This window comes from Salvelinus namaycush, chromosome 2, assembly GCF_016432855.1.
Source record: "Salvelinus namaycush isolate Seneca chromosome 2, SaNama_1.0, whole genome shotgun sequence".
Classification (NCBI taxonomy): domain Eukaryota; kingdom Metazoa; phylum Chordata; class Actinopteri; order Salmoniformes; family Salmonidae; genus Salvelinus; species Salvelinus namaycush.
In genome coordinates this window covers 52330608-52346159 of record NC_052308.1, presented here as the reverse complement: position 1 = coordinate 52346159, position 15552 = coordinate 52330608, and the positions used below count along the sequence as shown (strand labels likewise).

Sequence of the window (15552 nt, the reverse complement as noted above, 5' to 3'; positions counted from 1 at the left end):
AACTCAGTGCCTCTTTACGTGACATAATGGGAAAATCAAAAGAAATCAGCCAAGACCTCAGAAAAAAAATTGTAGACCTCCACAAGTCTCGTTCATCCTTGGGAGCAATTTCCAAACACCTGAAGGTACCACGTTCATCTGTACAAAAAATAGTACGCAAGTATAACCGCCATGGGACTACGCAGCAGTCATACCACTCAGGAAGAAGACAAGTTCTGTCTCCTAGAGATGAACATACTTTGGTGTGAAAAGTGCAAACCAATCCCAGAACAACAGCAAAGGACCTTGTGAAGATGCTGTAGGAAACAGGCACAAAAATATCTATATCCACAGTAAAACGAGTCCTATATCAACATAACCTGAAAGGCCGCTCAGCAAGGAAGAAGCCACTGCTCCAAAACCTATGGTTTGCAACTGCACATGGGGACAAAGAACATACATTTTGGAGAAATGTCCTCTGGTCTGATGAAACGAAAATAGAACCGTTTGACCATCATGACCATCGTTACGTTTGGAGGAAAAAGGGGGAGGCGTGCAAGCTGAAGAACACCATCACAATCGTGAAGCACGGGGGTGGCAGCATCATGTTGTGGGGGTGCTTTGCTGCAGGAGGGACTGGTGCATTTCACAAAATAGATGGCATCATGAGGTAGGAACATTATGTGGATATATTGAAGCAACAAGACATCAGTCAGTAAGTTAAAGCTTGGTCGCAAATGGGTCTTCCAAATGGACAATGACCCCAAGCATACTTCCAAAGTTGTGGCAAAATGGCTTAAGGACAACAAAGTCAAGGTATTGGAGTGGCCATCACAAAGCCCTGACCTCAATCCTAAGGAAAATGTGTGGGCAGACCTGAAAAAGTGTGTGTGCGAGCAAGGAGGCCTACAAACCTGACTCAGTTACACCAGCTCTGTCAGGAGGAATGGGACAAAATTCACCCAACTTATTGTGGGAAGCTTGTGGAAGGCTACCCGAAACATTTGACCCAAGTTAAAAAATTTAAGGGCAACGCTACCAAATACTAAATGAGTGTATGTAAACTTCTGACCCACTGGGAATGTGATGAAATAAATAAATGCTGAAGTAAATAATTCTCTCTGCTATTATTCTGACATTTTACATTCTTAAAATAAAATGGTGATCCTAACTGACCTAAAACAGGGATTTTTACTAGGATTAAATGTCAGCTATTGTGAAAAACTGAGTTTAAATGTATTTGGCTAAAGTGTATGTAAACTTCCGACTTCAACTGTAGGTACAGTGGGACTTTTGGTAAAAGGGCTTTATAAATGAAAACATAGCAATGTATGTGACATCAAAGAGGGCCAACTAACTTTCTGGAAGAGAATGCAGTGATGAGTACTAAAATTGTCGCCCGTAATAAAGCACAGTGCGCTATGATAAACTGCATCAAAAGGCTTTCATGAAGTGGCATCTGCATTCATATATATCTAGGAACGTTGACTGAATAATCTGCTTTCTACTATTTAGCAAGACGCAGGACCTATTTCTATAGAGAAGACCAGTTTTATTCTCAGCTTCCTAACTAACACATCGATATGCTTTTTAAAAGACAGCTTTTCATCTATCCAGATGCCAAGATATTTGTAGCAGGGACACGATCAATATGGACACCATCCAAAGTACATATGCTTAAATCATCAGTTATTTTTATGCGCTTTAGAGAACAACATATACTTAGTTTTACCTGCATTCAGTGTTAATTTCAGGTCAATAAAGTATTACAGTCTATTCTGTAATAGAATGAAGGCAGGCTGTAGTTCAGATAGAGCCTGGTCAACCGTGGGGGCAATATTATACACAACAGTATCATCGGCATACAAGCGCAGGTAAAAAACAATTGACATACAAGTCGATATTATTAATGTAAACAGTAAAAAGAACAGAACCCAGAATCGACCCCTGTGGGACACCTTTCGTAATATCCAGGAAACTGAATTTACACCATCAGTAGATGGTACATAGTGGTTAGAGCGTTGGGCTGGTTAGAGGTTGCTGGATCGAATCCCCCGAGCTGACAAGGTAAAAATCTGTCATCTGCCCCTGAGCAAGGAAGTTAACCCACTGTTCCCCGGGCGCCGAAGACGTTTATGTCGATAAAGGCAGCCCTCCGCAACTCTCTGATTCAGAGGGGTTGGGTTAAATGCGGAAGACACATTTCAGTTGAATGCATTCAGTTGTACAACTGACTAGGTATCCCCCTTTCCCTTACATTGAGTTCTACATGTCAAGTCATTTTTAAACCAGTTGCATGCAGCCTGGTCTAGGCCAATTTAGGAAAGCCTCTGAATTAGCAGTGCGTGATCAACAGTATCAAAAGCCTTTGACAGGTCAATGAAGAGGGCAGCACAACGTTGCCTTTTATCCATACAGTTAACCACGTATTTTATGACCAGGGATGCAGCAGAGATAGTGCTATGACTTGGTCTAAAACCTGACTGATGCACATTTAGAATATATTTCATAGATAAGAAAGATCTTAGCTGAGAATTAATCAAGGATTCTAATAGTTTAGCTTGGCAAGAAGGTTTAGAAATAGGCTGATAATTATTTAGGTCACAAGGGTCACCACCTTTGTGAAGGGGGAGTACATGGGCTGCCTTCCAAACCTTGGGGATTGTACCAGATATAATCATGAGGTAAAAATATGGGTTAATGATTCAGCATTTAGGGGGGCAGAGAGCTGCAGCAAAAATAGATCGAGCATATCAGCTCCAGGGGATTTTTTACATACATTTTCAGCAAGGCATCAGGCACATCACAGATAGTAAGTTGTTGAAATGAAAAGATTCACTAGAAGTTGACGGGTTAACCATCGAGTCAGCTGAAGGCTTGCAGATTGACTGACCAGGGTCAACTACACCACTGTTTTCCTCAAATAAAAGCCTGCCGAGATAATAAATAAATAAATAATTAAAACCAGACAGAACTTGCTTAGTCGGGGAAGAAGAGGAATTTGTATGTTTCAGTGCATTTATTGTTTTCCAAAATTGACCAGCAGAGTCTGACCAGCAGAGTCAGAGATGGAGCTTAAAAAGTAGCTTGATTTATCTTTGTTATTCGAGATAGTACATCTGTTTCTCAATTGTCTGAAAGATTGTCAGTCCACTACAGAGTCAGTTTTCCTTGCTTTGGCCCAGGCCTGATTTCTCATCTGAATGAGCTCAGATAACTCAAAAGAAAACAAAGAGTTCGATCTATCTTTAACTCTGAATTGTTTAAAAGGGGCACGTTTATCTGCCATAGGAATAAATATTGAAGATACATTTTCTAAAGCCAACTCAGGGTCAGGAATACAGCAGAAAGTGGCTAAATCAGAGTGGAACCAGAGTAAATCCCAACAACAAATAAATGTATATTCTGGTTTATGGACACATCTACAACCAGGAGTTCAAATTTCTTGGGAACAGAAATATTCTAAGATTGGGATGCCATGAAATTAGATTTGACATATATGGCCACTCCTCCTCCTTTCTGTACTCTGTCACATCTAAATACATTCTAATAATATACTTCAATATCTTTATCAGAGACAGAACCATTTAACCATGTTTCCGGGAGAACCAGAATGTCAGGACATGAGTCCTGTACCCAATTGTCAATTGTGTCCATTTTTGTGACCATTTAGGTGCATTAGCCCAAGACCCCTATGAAATGTAAAGTTAGAGGGCGTATTACGATAATTCCCATAAGAGCTAACAGGCATAGGGTCATCTGCAGTTATTTGTTGAGTGAGCTGAGATTTTGCCAAGGTCCCTGTCCGACCATGTGAGAGCAAAGCAGACTGAGCATTTGACAGACCTCCGCCAAATTGCTGGATGCAGGGGCTGGAGCGAGAACTGGGAGAACAGTGTTGACAGAGCTCAGTCCACCCGCCAAAGGAGTGGAGCTGCTGCAGGGGACCAGAGTGGCTTCCAATGCTCCATTCTGGGTGTGCACAGGAGGTCTTGGTGTGGCTCCTGTTGCAGGGTTGGGGCTGCCCCCTGGGGCTGCCATGGGGGCAGAAGTGTCCCAGGCCTGTCCTGGGGATGGGAGTAGGGATGGTGACCAAAACTAGCCTGGGAGGGAGGTTGTGGGGGGAAATGAGGAGGGGGTTGTGGAGAAGAGTGTGTCTGGCGAAGTTCCAAACTATCAGAATATGTAGGCTGATGATTTGAATGATACATGGTGTGGACTGCATCATGTGGTGTAGTCCACACCACCTCAACGTTGTTTTGCCAGACCCTATGGTAATGGTCAGTGCTGTGTAGAACTGGGCTGAGTTGAGGTGGGCCTGGTTTGGTAGAGCTGTGCTGTGCTGTGATGTGTCAGGTCCGGTAGAGCTGTGCTGAGGCGGGCCGGGTCTAGTAGAGCTGTGCTGTGATGGGCTGGGTCTGGTTGTGCTGTGCTGTGCTGTGCTGTGATGGGCAGGATCTGGTTGAGTTGTACTGTGATGGGCCAGGTCTGGTAGAGCTGTGCTGAGGCGGGCCTGGTCTGGTAGCATGAGAGGGAGGTTTTAGGGGGAATTGAAGATGGTGGTGTGGAGTGCAGTGTGGCTGGCGATGCTCCAAACTCTGTGTGGGGCCTCTTTTACTGCATACGGCTTGGGCATAGCTCAATGTATCTGCATGCAGTTCCTGGGAGAGAAGTGGTGGAGGGTGGTGTGGGGGGCAAGTGTTGCTGGCTGTTCTCCAGTCTCTGTGAAGGGCCACCGGGTGCAGGTCTAGGAGCGTCTGATTTGTCTCAGGGAGTTGGTGGCTGGTCTGCTGCTCCTTTGAGGTGAGGTGGACAGGCCACTAACAGCAACATCCTTTAACATCCTGGTGAAGGTGGGGAAGGTCTCTTTGTACAGCTGCACAATGCACTGCAGGCCTGTGTTTTTAATATGTGTAACATTAGGGAAAAAGTCAGTCTGCCTTTGAATTTCTGTTCGTTGATGAAAAGTCATAGTAAGGTGAGTAGGCCACAGATGCGTTGATTCAAAAGTTCCTTTTCAGACCTTTTTAATCAGCCCAATTGTATGACTGACCGCCAACATCAAGGCCTTCTTGATAATCTCTCTCTCTCTCTCTCTCCTCTGACCCTCACACTCACTCTGTTGTTCCACCTCGCCTCATCTCACCTTGTCTCTCCCCACCCTGTCTCGTGATCTCAGTCTGTCTCTGTCGCTGTGTCCCCCCCCTCTCAGGTTCAGCTTATCCATGACAGCACCACCCCAGCCAGTCCCATCAACCCGGCTACCCTGACCCCGGCCACCGAAGGGGGTGCCCAGACCCCAGGGTCTGCCCAGGTCCAGATGACCTGGACGGAAAAGGCCGATGGTGAGCTGGCCAAGCCGCCTGGCGCCTCCACACCGGAGGGCATCAAAGACATCTTCAACATGAAGCCGTGAGTGTGGTTTGGCAAAACTGGTTTATAGGCCCTGATGAAGACCTGAGTGGTCAAAACGTTGTCAATAGTATACAAAGTCTCTTTTCACCTTAAGAAAAAGCTGGTATACTCCCATGTTGGCACCGAAAGTTCTTGAAGAGTAGCATTCTGATTGGTGTTCTCTTAATAAAGGGATAGTTCACTCCAAAACTATATTTTAGTATTTTGTTCATTAATCCACTTAATACAATCCCATGTCAGCAGTCAAGTTTTCAAAAAAGAGCACTTTCAATACAGAGAAAAAACTGACAGTGTTCTCTGTATTAAAAGTGCACTTTTTTGAAAAATTGACAGTTTGCATTCTCACATTTAATCTTGTGTTTCTCTCCCTTGTCATGCTGCAGTGAGTGGGAAAACCTGTAAGTATTTCTGTAGCTCAAACGTTGGTGGAGCTTACATAAAACAGTGGTCTGGAAAAAAAAAATTTTGGGTGGAAAGTCTTGTTTTATATATACAGTTGAAGTCAGAAGTTTACATACACTTAGATTGGAGTCATTAAAACTTGTTTTTCAACCACTCCACAAATGTCTCGTTTAACAAGCTATAGTTTTGGCAAGTCGGTTAGGACATCTACTTTGTGCATGACACAAGTAATTTTTCCAACAATTGTTTACAGACAGATTATTTCACTTATAGTTCACTGTATCACAGTTCCAGTGGGTCAGAGGTTTACATACACTAAGTTGACTGTGCCTTGAAACAGCTTGGAAAATTCCAGAAAATGATGTCATGGCTTTAGAAGCTTCTGATAGGCTTATTGACATAATTTGAGTCAATTGGAGGTATACCTGTGGATGTATTTCAAGGCCTACCTTCAAACTCAGTGCCTCTTTGCTTGACATCATGGGGAAAATCAAAAGAAATCAGCCAAGACCTCAGAAAAAAAATTGTAGGTCTCCACAAGTCTGGTTCATCATTGGGAGAAATTTCCAAACGCCTGAAGGTACCACGTTCATCTGTACAAACAATAGTACGCAAGTATAAACACCATGGGACCACGCAGCCATCATACCGCTCAGGAACGAGACGCGTTCTGTCTCCTAGAGATGAACGTACTTTGGTGTGAAAAGTGCAAATCAATCCCAGAACAACAGCAAAGGACCTTGTGAATATGCTGGAGGAAACAGGTACAAGTGTATCGATATCAAGAGTAAAACGAGTCCAATTTCGACATAACCTGAAAGGCCACACAGCAAGGAAAAAGCCACTGCTCCAAAACCGCAATAAAAAAGCCAGACTATGATTTGCAACTGCACATGGGGACAAAGATCGTACTTTTTGGAGAAATGTCCTCTGGTCTGATGAAATAAAAATATAACTGTTTGGCCATAATGACCATCGTTATGTTTGGAGGAAAAAGGGGGAGGTTTGCAAGCCGAAGAACACCATCCCAACCGTGAAGCACGGGGGAGGCAGCATCATGTTGTGGGGGTGCTTTGCTGCAGGAGGGACTGGTGCACTTCACAAAATAGATGGCATCATGAGACAGGAACATTATGTGGATATATTGAAGCAACATCTCAAGACATCAGTCAGGAAGTTAAAGCTTGGTCGCAAATGGGTCTTCCAAATGGACAATGACCCCCAAGCATACTTCCAAAGTTGTGGCAAAATGGCTTAAGGACAACAAAGTCAAGGTATTGGAGTGGCCATCACAAAGCCCTGACCTCAATCCTATAGAAAATTTGTGAGCAGAACTGAAAAGGTGTGTGTGCGAGCAAGGAGGCCTACAAACCTGACTCAGTTACACCAGCTCTGTCAGGAGGAATGGGCCAAAATTCACCCAACTTATTGTGGGAAGCTTGTGGAAGGCTACCTGAATCGTTTGACCCAAGTTGAACATTTTAAAGGCAATGCTACCAAATACTAATTGAGTGTATGTAAACTTCTGGCCCACTGGGAATGTGATGAAAGCTGAAATAAATCGTTCTGTCTGCTATTATTCTGACATTTCACATTCTTAAAATAAAGTGGTGATCCTAACTGACCTAAACAGGGAATTTTTACTCTGATTAAATGTCAGGAATTGTGAAAAACTGAGTTTAAATGTATTTGGCTGAGGTGTATGTAAACTTCCGACTTCAACTGTACATTTCCTCAAGGATTCCAAAGACCAAGTCAGCATAGCAAAGGTTGCATGAGTGAAGAAATTAATGAGTAAAAGAGTGACCATTTGTTTTAGCTGTTTGTGAATTAGTAGCCTGAAAGGGTATTCGTTTCACAGTTTGTTTCACTGAATGCCTAAACATAACACTGCATTATGAACAAATGATGGTTTGGAGCTCAGTAGCGGCCATCTTGTTTATTCCAACAGAAACCAGTCCAATGTGAGACGCATGCACACAGCACTGAGGCTGAATGGTGTCATCGTGAAGAAATCCTCAGAGGCCAAGCTGGTGCTCCTTAACATGCCCGGGCCGCCCAAAAACCGAGCGGGCGACGAGAACTGTATCCTTCTTTCGCTATCGCTCTCTCTCACTCTCAGGGAACTTCCAAGGGTGGTCGTGTTAGAACAGACAAACATTTATTATCGCAAGCACAGGGCCGGCTCTAGCCTTTTGGGGGCTCTAAGCAAGATTTGGTTAGGGGTCTCCCCACCTTGCGGCAAAAAAATGTAATGGCCCCCCATCTTGATGACAGAGAGAACATTTTTTCTTTTAAAGTTCATTTCCTGCAATTTCCCAATTTTATAACAAATTGAATGCAATTCTACTCATTTTGCCATGGGGTGGAGAGACATTTTTGCAGTTTTAAAGCTAATTTCCCAAATGTTGCACATTTTGCCATGACTTATTACATGTTTATATGATATCTGAGTGAGAATGACTAACAAAATCAATGGGGGGCAACTGGAGTTCAGGGCCCCTGAGCACGTGTCCTGTGTGCCGGTTTGGTATTTGGCCAATTTTAGATTGCTGGCTACCAATCAAAAAATGTACGTGGCTAATTATAAACTAATTGAGAGACTGACAAAACAAGAGAAAAACTGCTGATGCACAACCACATTATTCTTGGTGTAAGTTAGGTTTAGAGTTTAGGTGAGGGTTAGGGTGAATGGTGGAAATCGGAGTGGTTATTAGAGAGTGTCTGAAGTTGGACTTGGCGTCCATTTTCACACTGTATGGAGTTATTTGTATTTGTATTCATTATGGACCCCCATTAGCCACTGCCAAGGCAGCATCTACTCTTCCTGGGGTCCAACAAAAATTAATACAGTCATATGCGTTATAGTACAATTTGTAAACATTAAAATATATTTTACAACAGATTTCACACATTAAGTGTGTGCCCTCCGGCCACTATACTCCAACACACACTACAGGTTTAGTGTGTATGTTATGTGTGTTTGTATGTGTGTGTTTCAGTGGAGGCTGGTGACTTGAAACATTGACGAGGATGGGAGACCCACAGTATAGGCACGGAATGAACAGAGACAGTTAGACAAAAGAGCTAAGAATAAAGTTAGTCCAAGCAAGGAGTAAAATCATTGATGTGTAATAATGTGATTGTGTTTGTGTGTGTGATTGACGCTACATACAGTAATCAGAGAAAATTGATAGGGGTGCTCACAGTGCTTGGAGAGGAAACATTCAATGTGCCAGTGGATGAGCGGGGCCATGAGACATGTCAGAAGGTAGGTGTACCTGGTGCATGAAGTCAGGCGCAGGAGAGCAGAATGAGTGAGCAACTTACTTTACTCAAAATAAAGGCACAAGGTAAACATACACTTGACCAACAATAAACGGTAATCAATTACGCACGGGTGTAAACAGCACCCGTCGAAAACCAGCCATAACGTACCGAATGAACATAGAAACAATCACGCACAAAAACATGGGGGAAACGGAGGGTTAAATACATGAACATGTAATTGGGGAATGAAACCAGGTGTGTAAACAAAGACAAAACAAATGGAAAATGAAAGGTGGATCGGCAATGGCTAAAAGACCAGTGACGTCGACCGCCGAACGCCGCCCGAACAAGGAGATGGACCGACTTCGGCGGAAGTCGTGACACTTCAGTTCAAGTCAGGAGAGAGTTGACAATGGTAGTGGAGTGGTCATCACCTCTTAATCAGGGAACAGGATAGCAGATACTTTCCATTACAGCTGCGCCATCGTAGGTTTGGGCAACGAGTTTCTCTATGAAGTTGACACATTAAAGTAGCCCAAGAAACGTTCCTGAATACATCCCTGATCATCCACATACCTGACAATAACTGACCATTTTTCCCCCCTGAGGTCCAGAGTTTTACCTTATCGTTAACCTAACCAGAAAAACTCTGGATCCTATAAGGTATGACAGTGATTAATCACGTATAAAAAAGTTGTATATGGACTATGATGGGACTAGGGCTGTGCCAGCCGGTTATTTTCAAGCATATAACTGTCGGTCTCGTGGTAATTGCCCGTCAATTAACATAAACACATTTAGCATCTCTTGTCTACCACACTCTTGGCCTTTGGAACATCTACATTTTTTTAAAAATGTAATAAATCCATGTAATATAGCCTACACCTTCACAATAAATCTATTATTTATTTTTGACAGGTCTAAAGAATCATGATATGAAGGAAATGTAGTCCATTTCACAAGAACAGAATAGCATAATCTGAGTTGTCCTTATGTTAAGTCCTGATCTGGCTATGCCATATGGCTGTGGGCTACACTAGTTCATTTAGCAGACAAGATTTGGTTAGAATTCCATGGCATTATTTTATATAATTTTATAGTATGAAGAATCCAATTGAACAAAGCTGAATAAAATAGAAAGGATATTTTCTCCAAACGATTTGAGTGAGTGTGCACATGCAGCTATTCTGTGTTGAGGGGTTACCAAAGAAATAGGTACTCCTATATACTTAATTTAGAGGTATTATTGTAACTTTAGGGGTTCTACTAGGTTGGGCTATATGTTAAAATGTTTAATACATTGGAAGGCTGCATGATGCGACTCTAATGATGATTTGATTTGTAGGCTGTACACACTTCAACAGTCTCTCATTCACAATTTGACAAGCACTTGATAATGCCTCAAATTTCCCGGCGACATCCCCTTTGTGTGGCTGTAACGCACCCTAAAAAATCCCTGCCTTTTATGGCCAGTGGCCGTGCTCTGAAGCGCCTCTTACTCACATGGCTCTCCATCACGTGATCGGGTCTTTCTCAGGCTACAAGTAAAGACAGACACTTTGGGGACGCAACTGCATTCGTCCTTATCCAATTCCGAGGTGCATATTGAAGATATTGAAAGAACCTTCCACCTTAACTTTTCGTCAGCCAACAACATGATTGGGCCAAACGAACAGCAAAATAACTAGCCTATGTCAATCTACTATCCCCCATAGTACAAAAGTTGACCTATTCTAATCTGTGTGAGAAGTAAATATTCCAACATAGTATGGGACAGTTGTGGGATGCGATAGATCCCAAATTAATACATCCACTAGCATCCCCCCCAAAATATTTACTTACGCAATGAGGCTGACGCAACCGATTAGAATGTTTAGCTTAAAATGTGATAAACTATTGGGCTATTTCTTCATAAATGCAGCAGTGCGCACACGGCAGTAGGCTATAAGCGCGAATGTTCCATTAGAGGGAAAACATCATTATCGAAAGTGACCGCAAATGCGATTATGCATGTAAATCTTTTATTATAAAAGTGCATTTTTCATGAGTTTTTTAAAACCATATGACCTGATTAGGAAAAACTGGTCCCATTTTTCCTTATCAGGTCACATGGTTTTAAAAAAACTCCTGAAAAAAACTCCTGAAAAAAACTCCTGAAAACCCTGTCCAGCTGCAGCCACCTTATACTTGTACATATTCATTATATTTAGACTAGATTAAGAGGGGGATTTCATCTACCCGGACACAGAGACAACAACTGATAGACAATATACGTAACTCACAAGGCTGAGCTTGCTTTATGCATGTTTGCTTCATGCAGGCCTATGCAATTGTAGGCCTAATAAAACATGAACTCTGTTATCCATATTATGTTCATTGATTAATTCCAGTTAATAATTTTGGATTGGCAGCCTAGCAGCCCAAGTTTGAATATAAACCATATTTGATCACATTTACATTTTCTCCAGATACACAAATGGACTATAAATCCTTAACGTTATCAAAAACCACTCTCTTTAATCTCGCTTTTAATGGCTGATGCGATGGAAGCTATCAAATCATTATTTCTTAATTTCGACATCCCAGAAAAGACGTCCCGTATGTTCAGCAAGTAAAACATCGTAATGTGCAATTACCTCTGCAAATTTCTTGTGGTTGGCCTTAATAGCGGAACTTTCCCTCTTGTGTCCTCTAAAAGCCAATTCTTGCATGCCCAAAAATGCAGTGTTGTCGATAAGATGGATATGTGTGCAACAAAAGTTCAACACTCACCTACAGCTACCATTTCTGTCAGGCTATGCATACAGTTTGACCCATACGCTCGATAAATCCAACGTATGCACCACACAGATCCCACTGCAACTGCCGCTGCAAGGCAAACGCAGCGTTCCATTGGACATGAATGTACTTCTGGTGTTCCAATATGCTGTTGGTGTGATCGAGGCGCTACTTTCTCATTGTGTTGCGCAGTTTAAATACGCAGAACTTCGTCCACATGATCGATGTGTTTTTTTCCCAGAAGCTTGAATCTGATGCAGGCATTTATATGCTCTGTGCTTTTGTTATGCCTTTTAGCTGAACAATCAATGTTCTTCAGGTCACTGTACCCTATGTAAGGTGGTGAGGCCAACGAGCCTTCTAGGAAAACGGAAGCTAGGTGTCCTCCGGTTACACCATAGTGCTACCCCAGAGAGTGCTGTTGAAGTTACTACAGACCTGATTTGCAAAACAGTGTTTTTTTATCAATTATTTGGTGACATATTTTTAGGATAATTTTTTTTCATTTTTCACTATTTTTATTTTGATGAAATTTCATTGAGGAAGATGGTCCTCCCCTCCCTCCTCAGAGGGTTGTTTGTACCTGTGTGTGTGAATCTTCACAGTCCGAGTTGTTCCATAAGGTGTGTTTTTATGTTATTTCAATCTGATTTTACTGCTTGCGTGAGTTACTTGATGTGGAATAGAGTTCCATGTAGCCATGGCTCTATGTAGTATTGTGCGCCTCCTATACTCTGTTCTGGACTTGCGGGCGGTGAAGAGACCTCTGGTAGCATGTCTTGTGGGATATGCATGGGTGTCTGAGCTGTGTTCTAGTAGTTTAAACAGACAGCTTGGTGCATTCAACATGTCAATACTTCTTACAAAAACAAGAAGTGATGAAGTCAATCTCTCCTCTACATTGAGCCATAAGAGATTGACATGCATATTATTAATGTTAGCTTTAAGTTTACATTTAAGGACCAGCTGTGCTGCCGTGCTTCTGGGCCAGTTGTAATTTTCTGAATTCCCTCTTTGTTGCACCTGACCACACGACTGAGCAGTAGTCCAGGTGTGACAAAACTCGGGCCCGTAGGACCTGCCTTGTTTATATTGTTGTTAAGAAGGCAGAGTAACGCTTTATTATGGACAGACCTTTCCCCATCATAGCTACTGTTGCATCAATATGTTTTGACCATAACAGTTTACAATCCAGGGTTACTCCAAGCAGAGTAGTCTCATCAACAATTTCCACATTATTCATTACAATAATTAGTTGAGATTTATGGTTCAGTTAATGATTTGTCCCAAATACAATCCATTTAGATTTAGAAATATTTAGGACTAACTTATTTCTTGCCACCCATTCTGACACTGACTGCAGCTGTTTGTTAAGTATTGCAGTGATTTCACTCAATGTAGTAGCTGGCGTGTATAGTGTTGAGTCATCCAGATACATAGCTTTACTCAGAGCCAGTGTCAGGTCATTACATTAGAAAAGATTGAAAAAAGTAAGGGGCCTAGACAGCTGCCCTGGGAAATGCCTGATTCTACCTGGATAATGTTGTTGAGGCTACCATTAAATAACACTGTGTTCTGTTAGACAGGGAACTCTCAATCCACAGTAAATGTTTTCAAATGTATAAAATGTTTTAAACAGAAATACTTTATTTAGAGTATTCAGGCCATTTGCTATGAAACTCGAAATTGAGCTCAGGTACATTCTGTTTCCATTGATCATCCTTGAGATGTTTCTACAACTTGATTAGAGTCCACTTGTGATATATTGATTGGACATGATTTGGAAAGGCTGTCTATATAAGGTCCCACAGTTGACAGTGCATGTCATAGAAAAAACCAAGCCATGAGGTCGAAGGAATTGTCTGTAGAGCTCTGAGCCAGGATTGTGTTGAGGCACAGATCTGAGGAAGGGTACCAAAAAATGTCTGCAGCATTGAAGGTCCCCAAGAACACAGTGGCCTCCATCATTCTTAAATGGAAGTAGTTTGGAACCACCAAGGCTCATCCTAGAGCTGGCCGCCCGGCCAAACTGTGCTATCGGGGGAGAAGGACCAAGAACCTGATGGTCACCCTAACAGAGCTTCAGAGTTCTTCTGTGGAGATGGGAGAAACTTCCAGAAGAACAACCATCTCTGCAGCACTCCACCAATCAGGCCTTTATGGTAGAGTGGTCAGACAGAAGCCACTCCTCAGTAAAAAGCACATGACACCCCTCTTGGAGTTTGCCAAAATGCTCATAAAGGACTCAGACCATGAGAAACAAGATTCTCTGGTCTGATGAAACCAATATTGGCCTCTTTGGCCTGAATGCCAAGCGGCACGTCTGGAGGAAACCCGGCACCATCCCTACGGTGAAGCATGGTGGTGGCAGCATCATGCTGTGGGGATGTTTTTCAGCGACAGGGACTGGGAGACTAGTCAGGATTGAGGCAAAGATGAACGGAGCAAAGTACAGAAAGATCCTTGAAGAAAATCTGCTCCAAAGTACTTGGGACCTCAGACTGGGGAGAAGATTCACCCTCCAACAGGACAGCAACCCTAAGCATACAGCCAAGGCAACGCAGGAGTGGCTTCGGGACACGTCTCTGAATGTCCTTGAGTAGCCCAGACTTGAACCCAATCAAACATCTTTGGAGAGACCTGAAAATAGCTTTGCAGCGATGCTCAAAATGCAACCAGACAGAGCTTAAGAGGATCTGTAAAAAAATAATGGAACTCCTCAAATACAGGTGTGCCAAGCTTGTAGAGTCATACCAAGAAGATTCTAGGCTGTAATTGCTGCCAAAGGTGCTTCAGCAAAGTACTGAGTAAAGGGTCTGAATACTTATGTAAATGTGATATTTCAGGTTTTTTTTATATACATTTGCAAGCATTTAAAAAAACTTTGCTTTTGCTTTGTCATTATGGGGTATTTTGTGTAGAATTATGAGATTTAAAAAAATCTCTTTTAGAAAAAGGCTGTAACGTAACTAAATGTGAAAAAAGTCAAGGGGTCTGAATACTTTCTGAATGCATTGTATACTTTTTTTGTCAGCAGAATACTATGATGGATAATGTCAAAAGCCTCACTGAAGTCTAACAAAACAGCTCTCACAATATTTATTATCAACTTCTTTCAGTCGTTTATGTAAGTGCGATGCATGTTGAATGCCCTGCCCTATAAAATAGCATTGTTTCTGGTCAAACATAATTTTTTACTAAGGGTTGGTAACAGGCTGATTGGTCAGCTATTTGAGCCAGTAAAGGGTGCTTTACTATTCTTGGGTAACGGAATGACTTCTTGCTTCCCAGGCTTAGATTGAAGAGATGGCAAGTAGGAGCAATATCCGGCCTCCCGAGTAGCACAGTGGTCTAAGGCACTACATAGAAGTTGCTAGCTGTGCCACTAGAAATCCTGGTTAGATTCCAGGCACTGTCACAGCCGGCCGCGACCGGGAGACTCATGGGGCGACGTACAATTGGCCCAGCGTCGTACGGGTTAGGGGAGGGTTTGGCCGGCAGGGATGTCCTTGTCTCATCACGCTCTAGCGACTCCTGTGGCGGGACACGGCGCCAGGTGTATTGTGTTTCATCCGACACATTGGTGTGGCTGGCTTCTGGGTTAAGTGGGCATTGTGGTTGGGTCGTGGCTCTTGACCAGTCTAGAGTGCCCCTATAATCCCATCCTCCCGAGTTGTAGGTCCAGTGGCCTGGGACGTAGATGTGGAG

At 42.7% G+C, this 15552-nt stretch overlaps 1 protein-coding gene across 1 annotated transcript in view; it reads left to right on the top strand.

Moving 5' to 3' along the window:
- The window catches only part of LOC120064447 (solute carrier family 12 member 5-like), a 297254-nt gene that overhangs the window by 270302 nt on the left and 11400 nt on the right, over positions 1-15552 (top strand). Inside the window, exons 23-24 of the mRNA XM_039015035.1 lie at positions 5192-5391; positions 7748-7881. Of these exons, the coding sequence (XP_038870963.1) occupies positions 5192-5391; positions 7748-7881 (334 nt within the window). The remainder of the gene's footprint in view (positions 1-5191; positions 5392-7747; positions 7882-15552) is intronic.